The following is a 14,200-nucleotide window of genomic DNA, read 5'->3' as shown; positions in this document are numbered from 1 at the left end:
AAATATTCTCTTTTTGTGCGTCTCCTCCTTCGTAGATTGAGGGTAGGGAATGCATCTGCAATTGCGAATGTATATGGACAGATGTCGCTTCGCCATTTCGGCGAATTCATTTAGCCGCTTGCTCGTTTGTTACTTTGTAGTATATATAAAAAAGTAATTTTTGCATAGTTTATAACCTTTATTAATACAGTCAAAACCGTTTATGGCGACATCGTTTAGAACAACATACCGGTTAAATTGGCCAAAATCAAAGGTCCTGGCTGAATGTTATTACATATCTTTCCTATTAATACCTGTCACCGGTAGTTACAACTATCGGTTTTTACGACTCAATATGAGTAGTCCCTTCGATGTCGTTATAACAGATTTTGACTGTAATTGTGTTTTTAATGCAAAATAAAGTATTTTTTAATACTTGTAGTTGCTGAAATTGCGTACAAACAAACTCTTCAACATTATTATATAAATAAGTTGAAGAGTTTGCAATATGCAATAATCTCTAGAACTATCAAAACATATATTTATATATATTTTAATTGACTTCTACATTATAAAAGATCTCTGTTTTCGTATCAATTTTCTTAATGTTTTCTCTAAATAATTTTTCCTTTTTTTTTCTGTCTTAATCTGTCTACATTTTCATATAAAACAAGATTTTCAAATTTTTTTTTGTTATGATTGTTTTATAAAAAAAATAACAGACAAATTCAGAAACTCTTCATTTTTGAAGTCGGTTAAAAATTCTTTAGATATTGATAAATTTTAACCATGATTTTTTTTTTCACTTAACAATATATAAATTTGTGTGCAAAAACGAGCAAACGGCCACCTGAATTCGCTGAAATAGCGAGGCGATCGTTGCCCATGGACATCGCAAATGCAGATACGCTGCCTACCTTTAATCAACGGAGAAGGGGACGCACAGAAAGAGAATATTTCTCTTTCCAATGCGTCCCATCTTCCGCCCAATCCACTTCTTCTTCTCATCTTTTCCTAATAAGAAAATAATGGAAAGGGAAAGAGGTCTAAAATTAAGCCTCCGGTACCACACTCATCAGACTGTAGACGGAATTACTTCCATTTGATGTGGTGGTAGTAAATTGAAATAGTTATGCGAGAAAGTGACATAAATTACAAGCCAATAAAAGCAAAGATTGATGGTTGCCATGGTAACGTTAACTGTCATCTAATTGTAAAGGCCTTCATCATTTTAGCATTTGAATTTTGTCTTTTGAAAGTTTTACGCAAAGTAAATATTAGAGCAAAGTTTTTCTGTACAACAAAAAGAATGGAATTTCTTACGGAAATGAAATAATATAATTTTGTTATAGAAGTTATTAAAGTAACTGTGCGTTTTCACTGTTGAAATACTTGTACGAATACATGTCGTCTCTCTAACTCTCTCTGGATAGAAGACAATGATGTGTCTGTGTTTTCTCTGGATAGACAGAAACAATAATGTTTGTGTTTACGTTATATTTAAACTTGTGAATTTTGACCGCCTTGATTTTAAATGTCACTATATTTTTGAACGATCTTATTAAAATTTAAAAATAAAATTTCTATCGAGTGTTTTATCAAAAAGGTAAATATTTCTATCCATTTTTGTATTCTTCCTATCTTTGTTTTTTTATTTCTATCTCCTAACAGTATTTTTATATCTTTTTAATTTATTTTCTATTATTCCATTATAGTTAATTGTGTGGCAAAGACTAATTTTTATGTATATCAATAATAAAGCTCAAAATTTTAAGATATGTTCAGTTAAATTTCGCATGAAATTATTAGAATTTGCCACAACAAAATTAAATTAAATTTTAGTACAATTTTAGAGATTTGAAAATAATCTATATGCATAAAGTTGCATTGATTTTTTTATAAGCAGTTGGAAATTATACCAACTTGTGTCAATTAGTATTAGACAAGAAACGACATTACATTGTTCAATGTGTTAAGAATTTTGTATATAAATTGATATTAATATAAATTTTGATATTATAATGCATTTTATTTACCTTCCTTTCATTATCTCACTACATTTTCTATTTGTATTTTGTGTTTAGCAATATAATTATTAAAGTAAGCAAGACAAACTATAAGTATTAAGGTGCAGTTTCACTAGTCAGTAACTTGGTCGTTATATAACATACGGTCTTTGTATTAGAGCTCACGATTTGAAAATGATCTGTTGATAGCAAGCGTCGTACTCAGTTTACAAGGAAAATGCGCGTAAAAAACGTAAATCAGTTAGGGCGCACTTTAAATCACCCTACATCATCTCCCTGGCCTTTTCTCACTCACGTGGTTGGCACACAAGGTTATAAAGCCTTAAAGTTTTGGCTTTTAGTTTTTACCTACTTGGGAGTAAATCGCCCTAACGGCTATTTAAACTGCGTCCTTAGGCATACATGGATCACAATTTGCTATTTCTACGAGAAACTGCGGCTGCGTACATATATAGCTCAGAATAAACGTAAAAAGCAAGTGAAAGAGAGATCTTGATATGTATAAAGTATTATTTATTTATTTTTTATTAAATTTAACATACTTTTCTGAGAGTGTAAGTATATTTAATAATTGATAGAGTAATTCAGCTACATGTAATATCGTCAGGATGGCCGAGCGGTCTAAGGCGCCAGACTCAAGGCAACTTGCCCGCTTAGCGGGTGTTTGGGCGTTCTGGTCCTCTCTGAGGGCGTGGGTTCGAATCCCACTTCTGACATACTTTTTGCTCATTATATCACACAAAAGAAAAAAAGAGGTGTCTATGATTTTGCAAACAGAATCTTAGGGATGGGAATTGTTTTAATGTGTTTTGTTTCTGCTAAAACCCAAAATGTAGTAATAATAAATTAATCAAAAATAAAATACCAAAAATACACAAAATTATTTATTAAAATATTGATTATCTTCAATTTAAGTTCTAGATTATTTTACATAGTTATTTAAATATGTTATTCCCGATATTAATGCGTCGAAGTCGTCTACAATATTTAAACATTACTAGCAAATTAAATAAAGAAAAATAAATTTAATATGGCAATCGTTCCTTGTAACTAGATTAAGATTATTTGTAAAGAATTTATAAAACATTATTTACAATACTTATTGAAGGAGAAAATAAATATTTTCGGAAACATAGTATGTATATTTTATAACTTGCATTAAAATTACATCTTCTTGATGTGCCTCTCCGACTAGCGAAGGTTGGCGGTCAGTTTTCCAAATTTTTGTTTATCTCTTTCGAAGCGAAACAGTTGGGCGGCACTCGAAATTCCTGTCCACTCTCTGATGTTGCGCAACCACAATATCAATATTATATAAATAAACAATAATTGCTATTGAATCGCAGTAAATTCTGAATTTATTTCATTCTATTTACTTTGTAAATACAACAAACATTATTAGTATTAGTAAAGCTATATCCATCATGTCACACAATTAATATTTTACAACAATACGTTATGTATTTTTTATTATTTTTTCAAATATTTACATTGTACTTTTAAATTGAATTAAATCGTTGTTAAATCAGTTACCAAGTGAATTTCTCTTAACAACTACGTATTTGAAATAGTTTCCCTTTTGTTTCATATAAAAAGAAAGATGGCGTTCAATTCAATAAAAAAAGATTTCCCAAACAATAAAAATGCATTGAAGAATTCTAACCTAAAAACTTCTTTCACTTACATTCATATTTAAATGGTATTTGTGACGACATTGCGATTTAAATGCGGCACAGTACCTCAGTATTTATAACCTAAGTTAAGCATTCAGTACCTACTTAACTTGCTTTCTCTGTCAGAATAACCTTTAGCACTTTCTTTATCGGAATATTTGCCGTTGTATTTATTATATCTGTCGCTGTGTCCGTTCTGCCTGTAGGGCTTTTCACTTGCGCTGTAGTGTATTTCTGAAGGTCCAATCGTCTTGGACCAGTGGTGGGTCCAGTAGAAGTCGTCAGGGTACCTTGGGTATGGGTTTTCTCTGCAGAGCACCACGCAGTATATGAGACTGCCGACGAGGGTGATGAACCCGAATATCAAGAACACTATGCCAAGAATCCTGAAAAACAAAATTTAAAATAATTACAACAACGCCCTTTTAATTTTTTATGAGTTATCAATTTAGCACGAAACGCTGCGCACATCATAAACGTAACATTCGTCTGTAAAATACAGTTTACGCGTTTAAGATTATTAATAAATTTAAATGGAACATAACAATGTTCTCTGGCCTTTAACGAGATAAACGATAGGTCAAGTGGGCGGGAAACTGAATAAAAAATTGATTACCGCCAAAAAATTGTAATGGCGGGAGTTGTGAAAAACCAACGATGGTTCATGAATGTCACATTGTCAACCAAATTGCGTGTACCGTTGTAGAGTCGCCGAGATGTATTTTTTTGTAAATTCAAATTGATTTTTAATGTACGGCCGAGAACAATCGTTCACGCTCCGCGGTGACGCCGGATAAAGAACGGATAAAGTCGCGTTTCGTTCTAGTTCTGATGCGATTGCTCAATTTTCGGAATCGTTTAGCTTTTTACTATACTCAGATGGCCCGGTTTACTCAGTTAAAGGTTATTAAGCGCAGTCCACATCCTCATAATCGGTTCCCACGAATTACTATTGCGATAGTAATTAAAAAGAAATTATTACAATAATAAAATAGCAACAAAAATTTCAAGTAATTTTAATTTTTTTTTGCATCGTTTGCCTTTGTGATTTATTATAGCAAACAAAACAAACCCTTGTAATGTAAATAGATGGCGTTGTTCTTAATTTACTTATATAGTACTTACCATACAAAGAGCGGTTCGAAGAACTGCAGCACGATGACGAAGCCGAGGGTGACGAGTATGAGACCCAGATTGAGGAGAAGCATCAGGCAGCACATGCCCTTCACGTTCGGACAGAACGGGTTCGGTGCTGCCATCGTCTCCACTTTCACGCCCGCCTACAAGTATTTATAATCAGCATCATCTTGTAGTAAGATAACAGCGATTGTCTATAAGATTGTATCCAATAAAAACAGTTATGTACATAAATAAATATTTTATTTACCTTTCTGGAGACTTTGGAGCGATGTGTGGATGCTACAGATGGCGCCACAGCGCTTCTGTACGAGTACACGCTGCGAGGCGCACGCGACTGACGACTGGAGAAAGCAGAAATACAGAATATTTTTAATTCATAGATTATAATCGTTTATAATTAACTTGTTTAAAAAAATGTTGTTTAAAACTACTACTGGTATAAGAATTAAATTCTCACAGCACTTACTCCTATATAAAACAACCGTCAAAGTTTTTATTGTTGATAAAAATATACAAAAGCCTCGTCAACAGGACAGCACTTAAATTAGTTGTCTATTTAAAGGTTGATCATCTCAATCATGAAAAGAAAAGAAAAGAAAGTCTCTTAAAGGACCTGTCATTATAGACGTGAAGAGTTTTTGTCCAATAAAAAACAAACCCTAACGAGGCACGTATCGCTTAGTCATGTGACAGACGTTTTAAATAAGTTGTATAGTTTAGTGAAAGGGTGAATAAAATTTTGATCCAATGAACAATTTAGGTCCCTTACTATGTGTATGATAAACAAATTCGAAAGGACAATTTCGAGTGATAATAGTAAATCCGAGTTCTTAACCTAAAAATTTAGATAGATGTGAATCGGTTCGAAGCGGTGCTGAGGGCTCGATGAAATTTGGCACAGATGAAGAACATAGTCCGGAAGAACATATAGGCTACTTAGTAATATTTTTTAATTAATTTTTTATTTAGCGCGGTTGAAGTCACGGGTAAAAGCTAGAAAGATTAAATAAAAACCTTGAACAATTTACAACTATTGACATTAACATTAAGATGTTTCAGTTATTCCTCGAAGTTTTATTGTTAGAATATAGTTTTGAGAGCGTAGACGTTAGGTTATTTGACTCAACACTAGATTCGATTAACATAATTGTTATTGACCATTAGCGCATAGGCGCTATGAACTACGAGCTCCTCCTTCTATCTGCTATGGGCAATAATTACAGTTAAAAAATATAAATGTGAACATAATCTTTCTTAAGATCCCAGACAATCTTTAACTTAATAATTCAAGATTACTCGCTCCAGCCGGCATCAACAAAGGTGCATTATGAAATCCGAGTTATAAAAACGCATGGGAATATCGGGAAACAAATTCCATCTAATATTGGATTTCTACTGCAACAACCATAGCAAGGCATACTGTTATCTCATTTTCTTCTAAGTGAATGAAAGGGATAACGATATGTGTTTATAAAAATGTTTCGGTGATGGAAACGAACAGAACGCAATATGGTCACGGTGGCAAGGACGCTTGAATAGAAAGTTCTTGCATGAAATTCATTTCGGTAGTTCAGATCAATTTTAATGTGAACTATTAAAAGATAAGTTGGTAACATTTTACAATGAATTTGTAGGTATGGGTAAGTCAAGTAAAATTGATGATCTGCAGATCAGCTCACGGTTCACTTATGTGACGCAGATCAGTGAACCGACTCGCAGCTCAGTTCAATTTGTACCTACATAGTTATTTATACGAATTACAAGTTACCAGGCAGCTCGCCACTTGTCACCTCACATAGTTATAGGTATAGGATATCGTGATGAGCTGTGAGCTGCAAATTTAGATGTTGAACCGCAGCTCAGCGATTCAAGTCTATGACCTGAACTTTTGAATCGATTCAGAACTGATTTACACACGTCTCTATAGTTTAAGTTTGTATAAAAAGATAAAGTATAAAAAGAACCTAGAACCTAAATTTTTTACATCATAAAAATTCCAAGAATAAGAACAATTTTTTTTTATCTATCCATCGCGGAAAGTAAAACATACTGTATTTTTATTAAAGAAATGGCGTCTCAAGTAATCAACTTTTACATTTATTAATGTTTTTACGTAAAAATGTTTTTGTGAAATAAAAATCTGCCAACTAATTACATCATTAGGTAGAACAATCGATAATCGAGTGTCACTTCACTACTTTTTGTCATTACATAACGAATTAACTTTGTATTGACATTATAATAGTGATGTTCCATTTAATATCGACTGTTTATAAGACGATTTTTAACATGTTCTGAGTAAACATTATATGAATTTACAAGAAGCAAGTTTAACAATCAATATTTTTGTATATTCGTAGTCTTTAGAGAATGTTTTTGCTTTAAAATATGGAATAAATATATTTCTTTCTTGCAATAAGATATTTTTATTAATTAAACATCATTACATTATTCTAATGTTATTTAAAGCAATTGCTGTTTAAATTGCTCTTTAATTTTTAAGGGCAAGAAAAACATTACTCATTTATTTATTATTTGTTTTAATATGTACTGTAAATACATTTCTGAAATAATTGCGATGTCTATATGCATATGCATATACTATACTGGGTGCATCTCGGACGGGAACAATGGGGTAGGGTTGTACCGGTTCACCTACATCGCGAACCTCTTCGGAATGCGGACCTGATAAATTTCTAGACTTGATTTTACTATTATTAAGTACTATAAGAGTATAAGTACAAGATATGTAATCACTAGCTGTCGCCTGCGACTCTCTCCGCACGGAATTAAAAAAACTTGATAAGTAGCCTGTGTTCTTCCAGACTATATTTCATCAAGATCCGTTGAGCCGTTCCGTAGATACCTTCAAACAAACATCCATCTAAACATTCGCATTTATAATATTAGTATGACTAGTAAGAATAAAGCAATAGTGGTGAGATGTCGTATTGCAATGTAATGTAATGCAAGGAAATAATTTATTATTTTTGAATCTTGAATTATTATTATGAAATAACTAGCTGTCGCCAGCGACTCCGTCCGCGCGCAGTTAAAAAAATCTTAAAAGGGGTATGAAAAATAGATGTTGGTCGATTCTCAGACCTACTGAATATGCTCACAAAATTTCATGAGATTCGGTCAAGCCGTTTCGGAGGAGTACGGGAACGAAAACTGTGACACGAGAATTATATATATAAGATTAATTTAATTTAGGTACTAAATGTGAAAGTAATAAGGTGGTAAATATATTTACGTATCTATTTGATTATATCTAAGTTCTGTGCCAGTTTGTGAGTTCGAAAGTGTGACATTTTCACAATATTTCTCGTTGTGCGTGGGAACAATCATTGACAGTATTCACATACCGTGCCGCGACATCTTGCGGCGCGGTGCGGAGTCACATTCGGTTTTATGATTATTGTCGCTAACTGTACCGTACCGTACAATGTACCATGAACTACTTTATGAATCGACTGTACTAAATACCGTGAACATCTAAACGTACTATAATTTCAACTTATGTATTGTAAAAAAAAAGGAAAACATTTGAAGAAACATTTCACTTTAGGTACCGTTTTTAACTGAATTGTAAAGTTGGTATTGGATAAAAAATTTATCGAGTTGATATTTTCGTAGTTCCTCGTATTTATATTTGGTCTAAATATATAATGTCGGTGGCTCAGGGGTTAAGCACTTGACTTGCAATCGCTCTGGGTTTGAATCCCGCTATGTACCCCAAATGTGTTTTTCGATTTTCGATTTACATATGTACATTTATCCGACGTTCTTACGGTGAAGGAAAACATCGTGATGCAACCTGCGAAGAAATTCAATGATATGTGTGAAGTCAACCCGCACTTGACCAGCGTGGTTAACTTTGGCCTAGTCACCCCTAACTTGGGGCAGCCTCGGAGCCCCCCTCAGTGGGGAGATATAGTGAGCTGATGATGATGATAATATAAAGGAAAAGAAAATTTACCTCATCGAGTAAGTAAACACAGTTAAGTTCTATTTATTTCGTTTGTAATATGTTTATGAATTTCTAATGGCCATTGCTGCAAACATAAGCTAGCAAATACACAAGTAACATATAATATATCTGCCTAAAAATAAATTTATAATAGACAGTTAGAACTTTAGTACATTTCAAACGTAGCTTTTCTTTTAAAAAAACATATCTATGTGTATATTCTTTTTTGTATACATTAAAAACATTTGACGACTTCCGCGAATTATTTTACGATACTGTTCTGTCGGATGTAATAAATATTAGAGAATGGCAATGAATAAATGAAATGTTATAATGTAAGAAATAATTAGACGATTGAAAACGCCAGATGTAGACGGATACGTTTATTTTAAGATATTTAATCGATGTTTGCGAATTTCAATCGGGAGAACATCTACAAGTCTTGGATTTTCTCGTATTGATCTATGTTTCAGATCAGACGTTCAGTACCTATTACAAGATGAAGATAAAATCTGTTATAATTATTTTTTAATAAGTGAGGGGCAATCGAGTGGCTGTAACATCGAGGTGATCAACGCCATCGTCAATGGACATCCGTAATACTAAAGGAACAGCAGATGCCTTGCCGAAGATTGCATTGTTTACAAAGCAGTTCATATTATGTTCTTGGATCACAGGTTTTGGTTGCCGATACTATGACGTTTAAACATAAATTAAAACATAAATTAAGTTTCTATTGCATTAGAAAATTAATCCGTTTTCTTGTTGAAATGAGCACTTATTTCGCTTTGCTTTTACCTAATTTCAGAAGGCGGGCGATAGGCGGCGCTGGTGACATATACATCGGAGTCTGCACGAGGAGACCCGCCCGTCTGGTGTCGTCTGCCATTGCGATGTTCTCCCGAACCACCGCCAGAGGGAGATCGTGTCCGCTCGTCTATCGTCTGGAAGATAAATAAAAAGTTTTCACGACAATTATTTTATTGAATCATTACACAATAATTAATACTATATATTTTTGTCTATCTATGATATTAGGATCAATAAAGGTTCATTTTCAAACAAATAAAAATAATGATTGTTGATATGTTAAATAGAATTCCGATCAAAGATACGTTTATATAAGAATATAACTGCAAGTATTACACAACTAAACTAATAGAAGGCTAAATACGAATACAAGTGAAGCATCAGTAAAAAAAGGAGAAATTCAATACCACGTAATTGATTACTGTAATCGAATAAACAGAAAAGATTCGATTGCCAAATGATGATTCGATGCGAATATAGTACTCGTATAATTAGATTAGACTCGATTTATCTGTTTAGGATTGATATGAGAAATGTACGAGGGTGCATATTACAAGAGAAAGCGTGTTACTAATATTAAAATTATTTTTTGAATGGAATAAAATAAATGTTATTACTAATCGTATTTAGAACATACATTTTTGCTAACAAAATATAGGAGACAGCGGTAAAATAGCGTCATCGAACTGGTTACCAAATACTATATTTCGTTTTTTTCATAAAGTGCATATAACTAAAAGATGACACCTAAGAATTGTAGGAAAAAAAACAAGAAAGAGTTTTTATCCAACTACATACATACACAACTCCATGTACATGTTTTAATTTATCCCTAGATAATTTAGCTCTTGAATTTAAATAGTACAATTTCTCTGTAACAGATAATATAAATTGATATCCGCTATAAGCTTGTCAGTTAACTCCGTAATAAAAGTCAGGCGTCAATCAATATCAAATGGAATGTTATATTTTCTACAAATGAACTATGAGCTTACAAACTCATGTTGGTGTGTCAGAAATAAAACCTATTGCGTACATTTTGCATATTGATTTATGTCGAAATGATCTTGCTTGTATTAGATTATTATTTAAAAGGTTCACTACATTATGAAGTATGAAATAATAAGGTATGTACAAAGGAAAACAAAATGTGTAATAATACAAAAAGAATCCATAGCTATTTTTATATTACACTAACTGTAGCCCGCGACTCCGTCCGCGCGTAATTAAATTAAAAAACATAATATAGCCTACGTGTTCTTCCAGACTATGATCTACATCAATGCCAAATTTCATCAAGATCCTTTGAGCCGTCCTGGAGATACCTTCAAACAAACAAATATCCATCCATCCAAACATTCACATTTATAATATTAGTAAGATTACTATTCCATTCATGCTTAATAGAGAATGTATAAATAACAAGGTTAAAGATATTAGTATATCATCTTAAGTCTTATGAATTAACAAATGAATGAACTTACAAAGTCTAGATTAGTCTATTTTAATATTAAAATGCACTAAAACAATAAATCATTCCATTGTTATAATTAACAATATCATGTTATACAAAAGAACAATTGCAGAGCGCACTGTAATGTCACAAGTCAACCTTGTCGATAGCACCGGCGTCGATATACAGCGGATACAAGACATAAGCGTTAGCGGATTTGCAAACATTACATAGATGAAGCAGAGACCTGACGGTAGGTCATCTAGTTAAGTAATACGATATTAAGATTTCTAAAAAAAAATCATAAAAATACAGAGGTGTTTCTCAGTATACGATATTTTCTTCTTTTGCAAGCATGATTTAAATTCTTTAGGTAAAACCTAAGAACCACAATCTGATCCAAAAAAAACTTGAGAGGTGTCAAGGGACACCCAGATGGAACGAAGTTCCTTTCGATTAATTAGTGAAGGAACCAATGTTTATTCTATGAATCAAAAACTTAAGTCTTCACAAGAAGTACATTTTATTTCTATGAATTTTCGTTATATATTGTCACGTCGTTGCCATGGTGAAGTAGCGCTCATTCGTCGTTAACATACTTAAAAAAGTGTCGTGACAACTTTTCGTAAGAATTTTTTCCGTCTAGCCCCCTTTCATAACGCGCGATAAGGCACTTCGTTCCAAAAACAATTTTTTAATTAAAAAAATATCACAAAATTTTGAAATTTAAATTGACTATGTTTGAAAAGACTCGCTTTTCTTGTTAATATGCCATAACTCTAATGGGAAACTGTAGCATCTGACGGTTTTGAATAATTTTCGTACTAGCATGAGATGTCTACTTTTAACATCGCATGTCAGTATTCGTACGTTGCTACAAATCAGAGCATATCCAATCTTGTTAACACGCACAATGCGGTGTATTGTTCAGATTGTACTCTGTATTATTTACATATAATTACTTGGGCGTTTGATGTTTTGGATAAAAAGTTTCACTTTATTTGTACAACAAATAGGAATAGATTGTAACAAAATTACATTGTAAATATAGAAATAGTGATAATGTTTCTTTTGTGAACGGATTTAGTTGGAAAAATTGCTAAGTAACGGAATAGAAATTGGAAATTAATTTTGGAACGAAGTACCTTATCGCGCGTTGTGAAAGGGGGCTAGATGGAAAAAAATCTTACGAAAAGTTGTTACGATACTTTTTGCTATATCACCATGGCAACGACGTGACAATATATAACGAAAATTCATTCTTGTGAAGACTTGTTTTTTTTATGCATAGAATAAACATTGGTTCCTTCACTAACTAATTGAAAGGAACTTCGTTCCATCCGGGTGTCCCTTGACACCTCTCAAGTTTTTTATACTTTCTTGGAGTTAAAATAACTAGTAAAATAGATCAATCTTATCGTCCAGTGATACTCGTATATTATGTAAAAATTAAATGTATAACTTAATGGTACTTCTGAAAATTTTAAGAACTATTTATTAAAAAAAATCTTACCGTATATTCAGATAATGTCCTCTCGGAGGGTGCCCGATGGCTGTCGTTTTCATCCCTCGACGAACCCCTGTGCAGGTATCCGCCAGATGAGGGCGAGTCCATTCCGGACCTGTGCGTAGCCACGTAATGATTGCTCTTCACTTTATGCGCCATCTTGGATTTATCACTGAACCATATTCACGAATATTTTCATATTAGCGTCGCATTTTTTTATATTATAATATTATTTGTTTTCATATTTTCTTTATTATATTGTTTGTATCAGCATAAAATCTGTAACAAAGAATTTAAGAACGTTTAACCTTTTCGAATTACCTTGTCGTAATGTGGTCAGATAGCGGCGTACACAAATTACAGTTGATAATATTGTACAATACTGTGATCTCTGTTGAAGAAGGTGGAGCAAAATAACTAATTGACTATTGATTGTTATAAATAGTCACTAAAATTAGATTATATTAGATGGATATAGTAAAGAAGAGTTTATAGGTTATTCAAATTTTAAGAATGTTTTGTTATGTAAAATCACACATCTGAACTCTAGTTGAAAATAGTCTTTTTACTTTGGTTTAACATCGTAATTAAATTGTTAAAAAGTTCGTCTAGAAATTTATATTTTATTTACTGTAATATACGAAAGACTGTTGAACTGTTTACGGTAAAGAAGGCGTCGTATTTTTCATTTCAAAGTATCATTGCAAATAAAATTATCCCCTACAATGGTCAGTCATTACTGACCCAGAATCCGTCAAAGTAATTTGTGATTTTCACTCGAATCATCCTTGATCGTGATCTCACAAGCGTACTTTCACTGGTCCATTTTCACGAGAGATTTTACTATCGATTCCAATTGAATCGAATAGTATCGATTGCGATTCCTTAATTAAATCGATTCGGGTCAGAAGGTGATTGAATCGAATAAAAACTTTGACTGGCACATCAGGGTTTTCTTTTATTTTTAACAATAGTGAGAACTCGCATTGTCGATTTTATGTGAAGTGGTACAGTCGGCAACAACAATGTTAACGGCTAATTGATTTTTTTTATCTATGGCTTTTGATTGATTTTTAAACGAGTACTCGATTTGATCGATTCTATTTGTTTAAGTCGATCTGATAAAATTCTTAGAGCTTAGTTTTATAAGATGTTTTATTAAATATAAAGAAAGTATCATTTGGATTTGAAATCAGAGTCTGTTGTTGATTAATGTTTTCAGAATTTTTAGTATCAACTCTCAGTAAAAAATAAATAACCTATGCATATTACAGCTAGACAATCCACTTACTACGAATTTTGATTTTTATTAGTGAATGTTTAAAAGGATTACGTTCGAATGAAATGTTGAAGCATTGAATTTAAAGTGAAGTGTTTTGTCGTGGATTTTTGAGACCAAAATCTCCGTTTAAAACATATTGTTATCTCTATATTGGCAACGATAATGAGAGGGATAAAGATATGTTTTATACAGATATGATTTTTTACGGTTAGACATGCATTTTTTATTTTTCAAGTACAAGTTGAGAATAGCTCACTCTTTGTAAATTGTTTCAAATAACAGAAAGCGGTACTTGTTCAACACAAAAACAAACACAAGTGTCAGCGAAAGTCCTTCCGGGTTGTTACAGGAATTAT

General features: G+C 32.5%; 1 protein-coding gene and 1 non-coding gene across 2 annotated transcripts; one reads left to right on the top strand and one right to left on the bottom strand.

Moving 5' to 3' along the window:
• The first annotated feature begins 2,608 nt into the window (after positions 1 to 2,608).
• On the top strand, positions 2,609 to 2,722 carry Trnal-caa. Its single transcript has 2 exons — positions 2,609 to 2,646; positions 2,678 to 2,722. It is a non-coding gene; the product is annotated as a tRNA-Leu (tRNA).
• A 794-nt stretch (positions 2,723 to 3,516) lies between these two features.
• On the bottom strand, positions 3,517 to 12,806 carry LOC106710455. The gene is made up of 5 exons (XM_014502514.2): positions 12,569 to 12,806; positions 9,591 to 9,736; positions 5,067 to 5,160; positions 4,805 to 4,959; positions 3,517 to 4,065 (listed from the first exon to the last, which is right to left on the bottom strand). Exons 1-5 carry the CDS (start codon positions 12,719 to 12,721, stop codon positions 3,774 to 3,776), a joined length of 840 nt encoding a protein of 279 aa, XP_014358000.1. The 5' UTR covers positions 12,722 to 12,806; the 3' UTR covers positions 3,517 to 3,773.
• Positions 12,807 to 14,200: the final 1,394 nt, after the last annotated feature.

Source organism: Papilio machaon, chromosome 12, assembly GCF_912999745.1.
Source record: "Papilio machaon chromosome 12, ilPapMach1.1, whole genome shotgun sequence".
NCBI classification, from domain to species: Eukaryota; Metazoa; Arthropoda; class Insecta; order Lepidoptera; family Papilionidae; genus Papilio; species Papilio machaon.
Note: the sequence above shows the minus strand (reverse complement) of the source record. Positions and strands in the feature narration are given on the sequence as shown.

What these genes read in the sequence shown, in the direction of transcription:
- LOC106710455 (XM_014502514.2), bottom strand. Translation starts at nt 12,721, where the DNA reads ATGGCGCATAAAGTGAAGAGCAATCATTACGTGGCTACGCACAGGTCC. An exon ending in GGACATTATCTGAATATACG is followed by an intron (nt 9,737 to 12,568) that starts GTAAGATTTTTT and finishes TTTATCTTCCAG; the next exon opens with ACGATAGACGAGCGGACACG. An exon ending in CGCCCGCCTTCTGAAATTAG is followed by an intron (nt 5,161 to 9,590) that starts GTAAAAGCAAAG and finishes TGCTTTCTCCAG; the next exon opens with TCGTCAGTCGCGTGCGCCTC.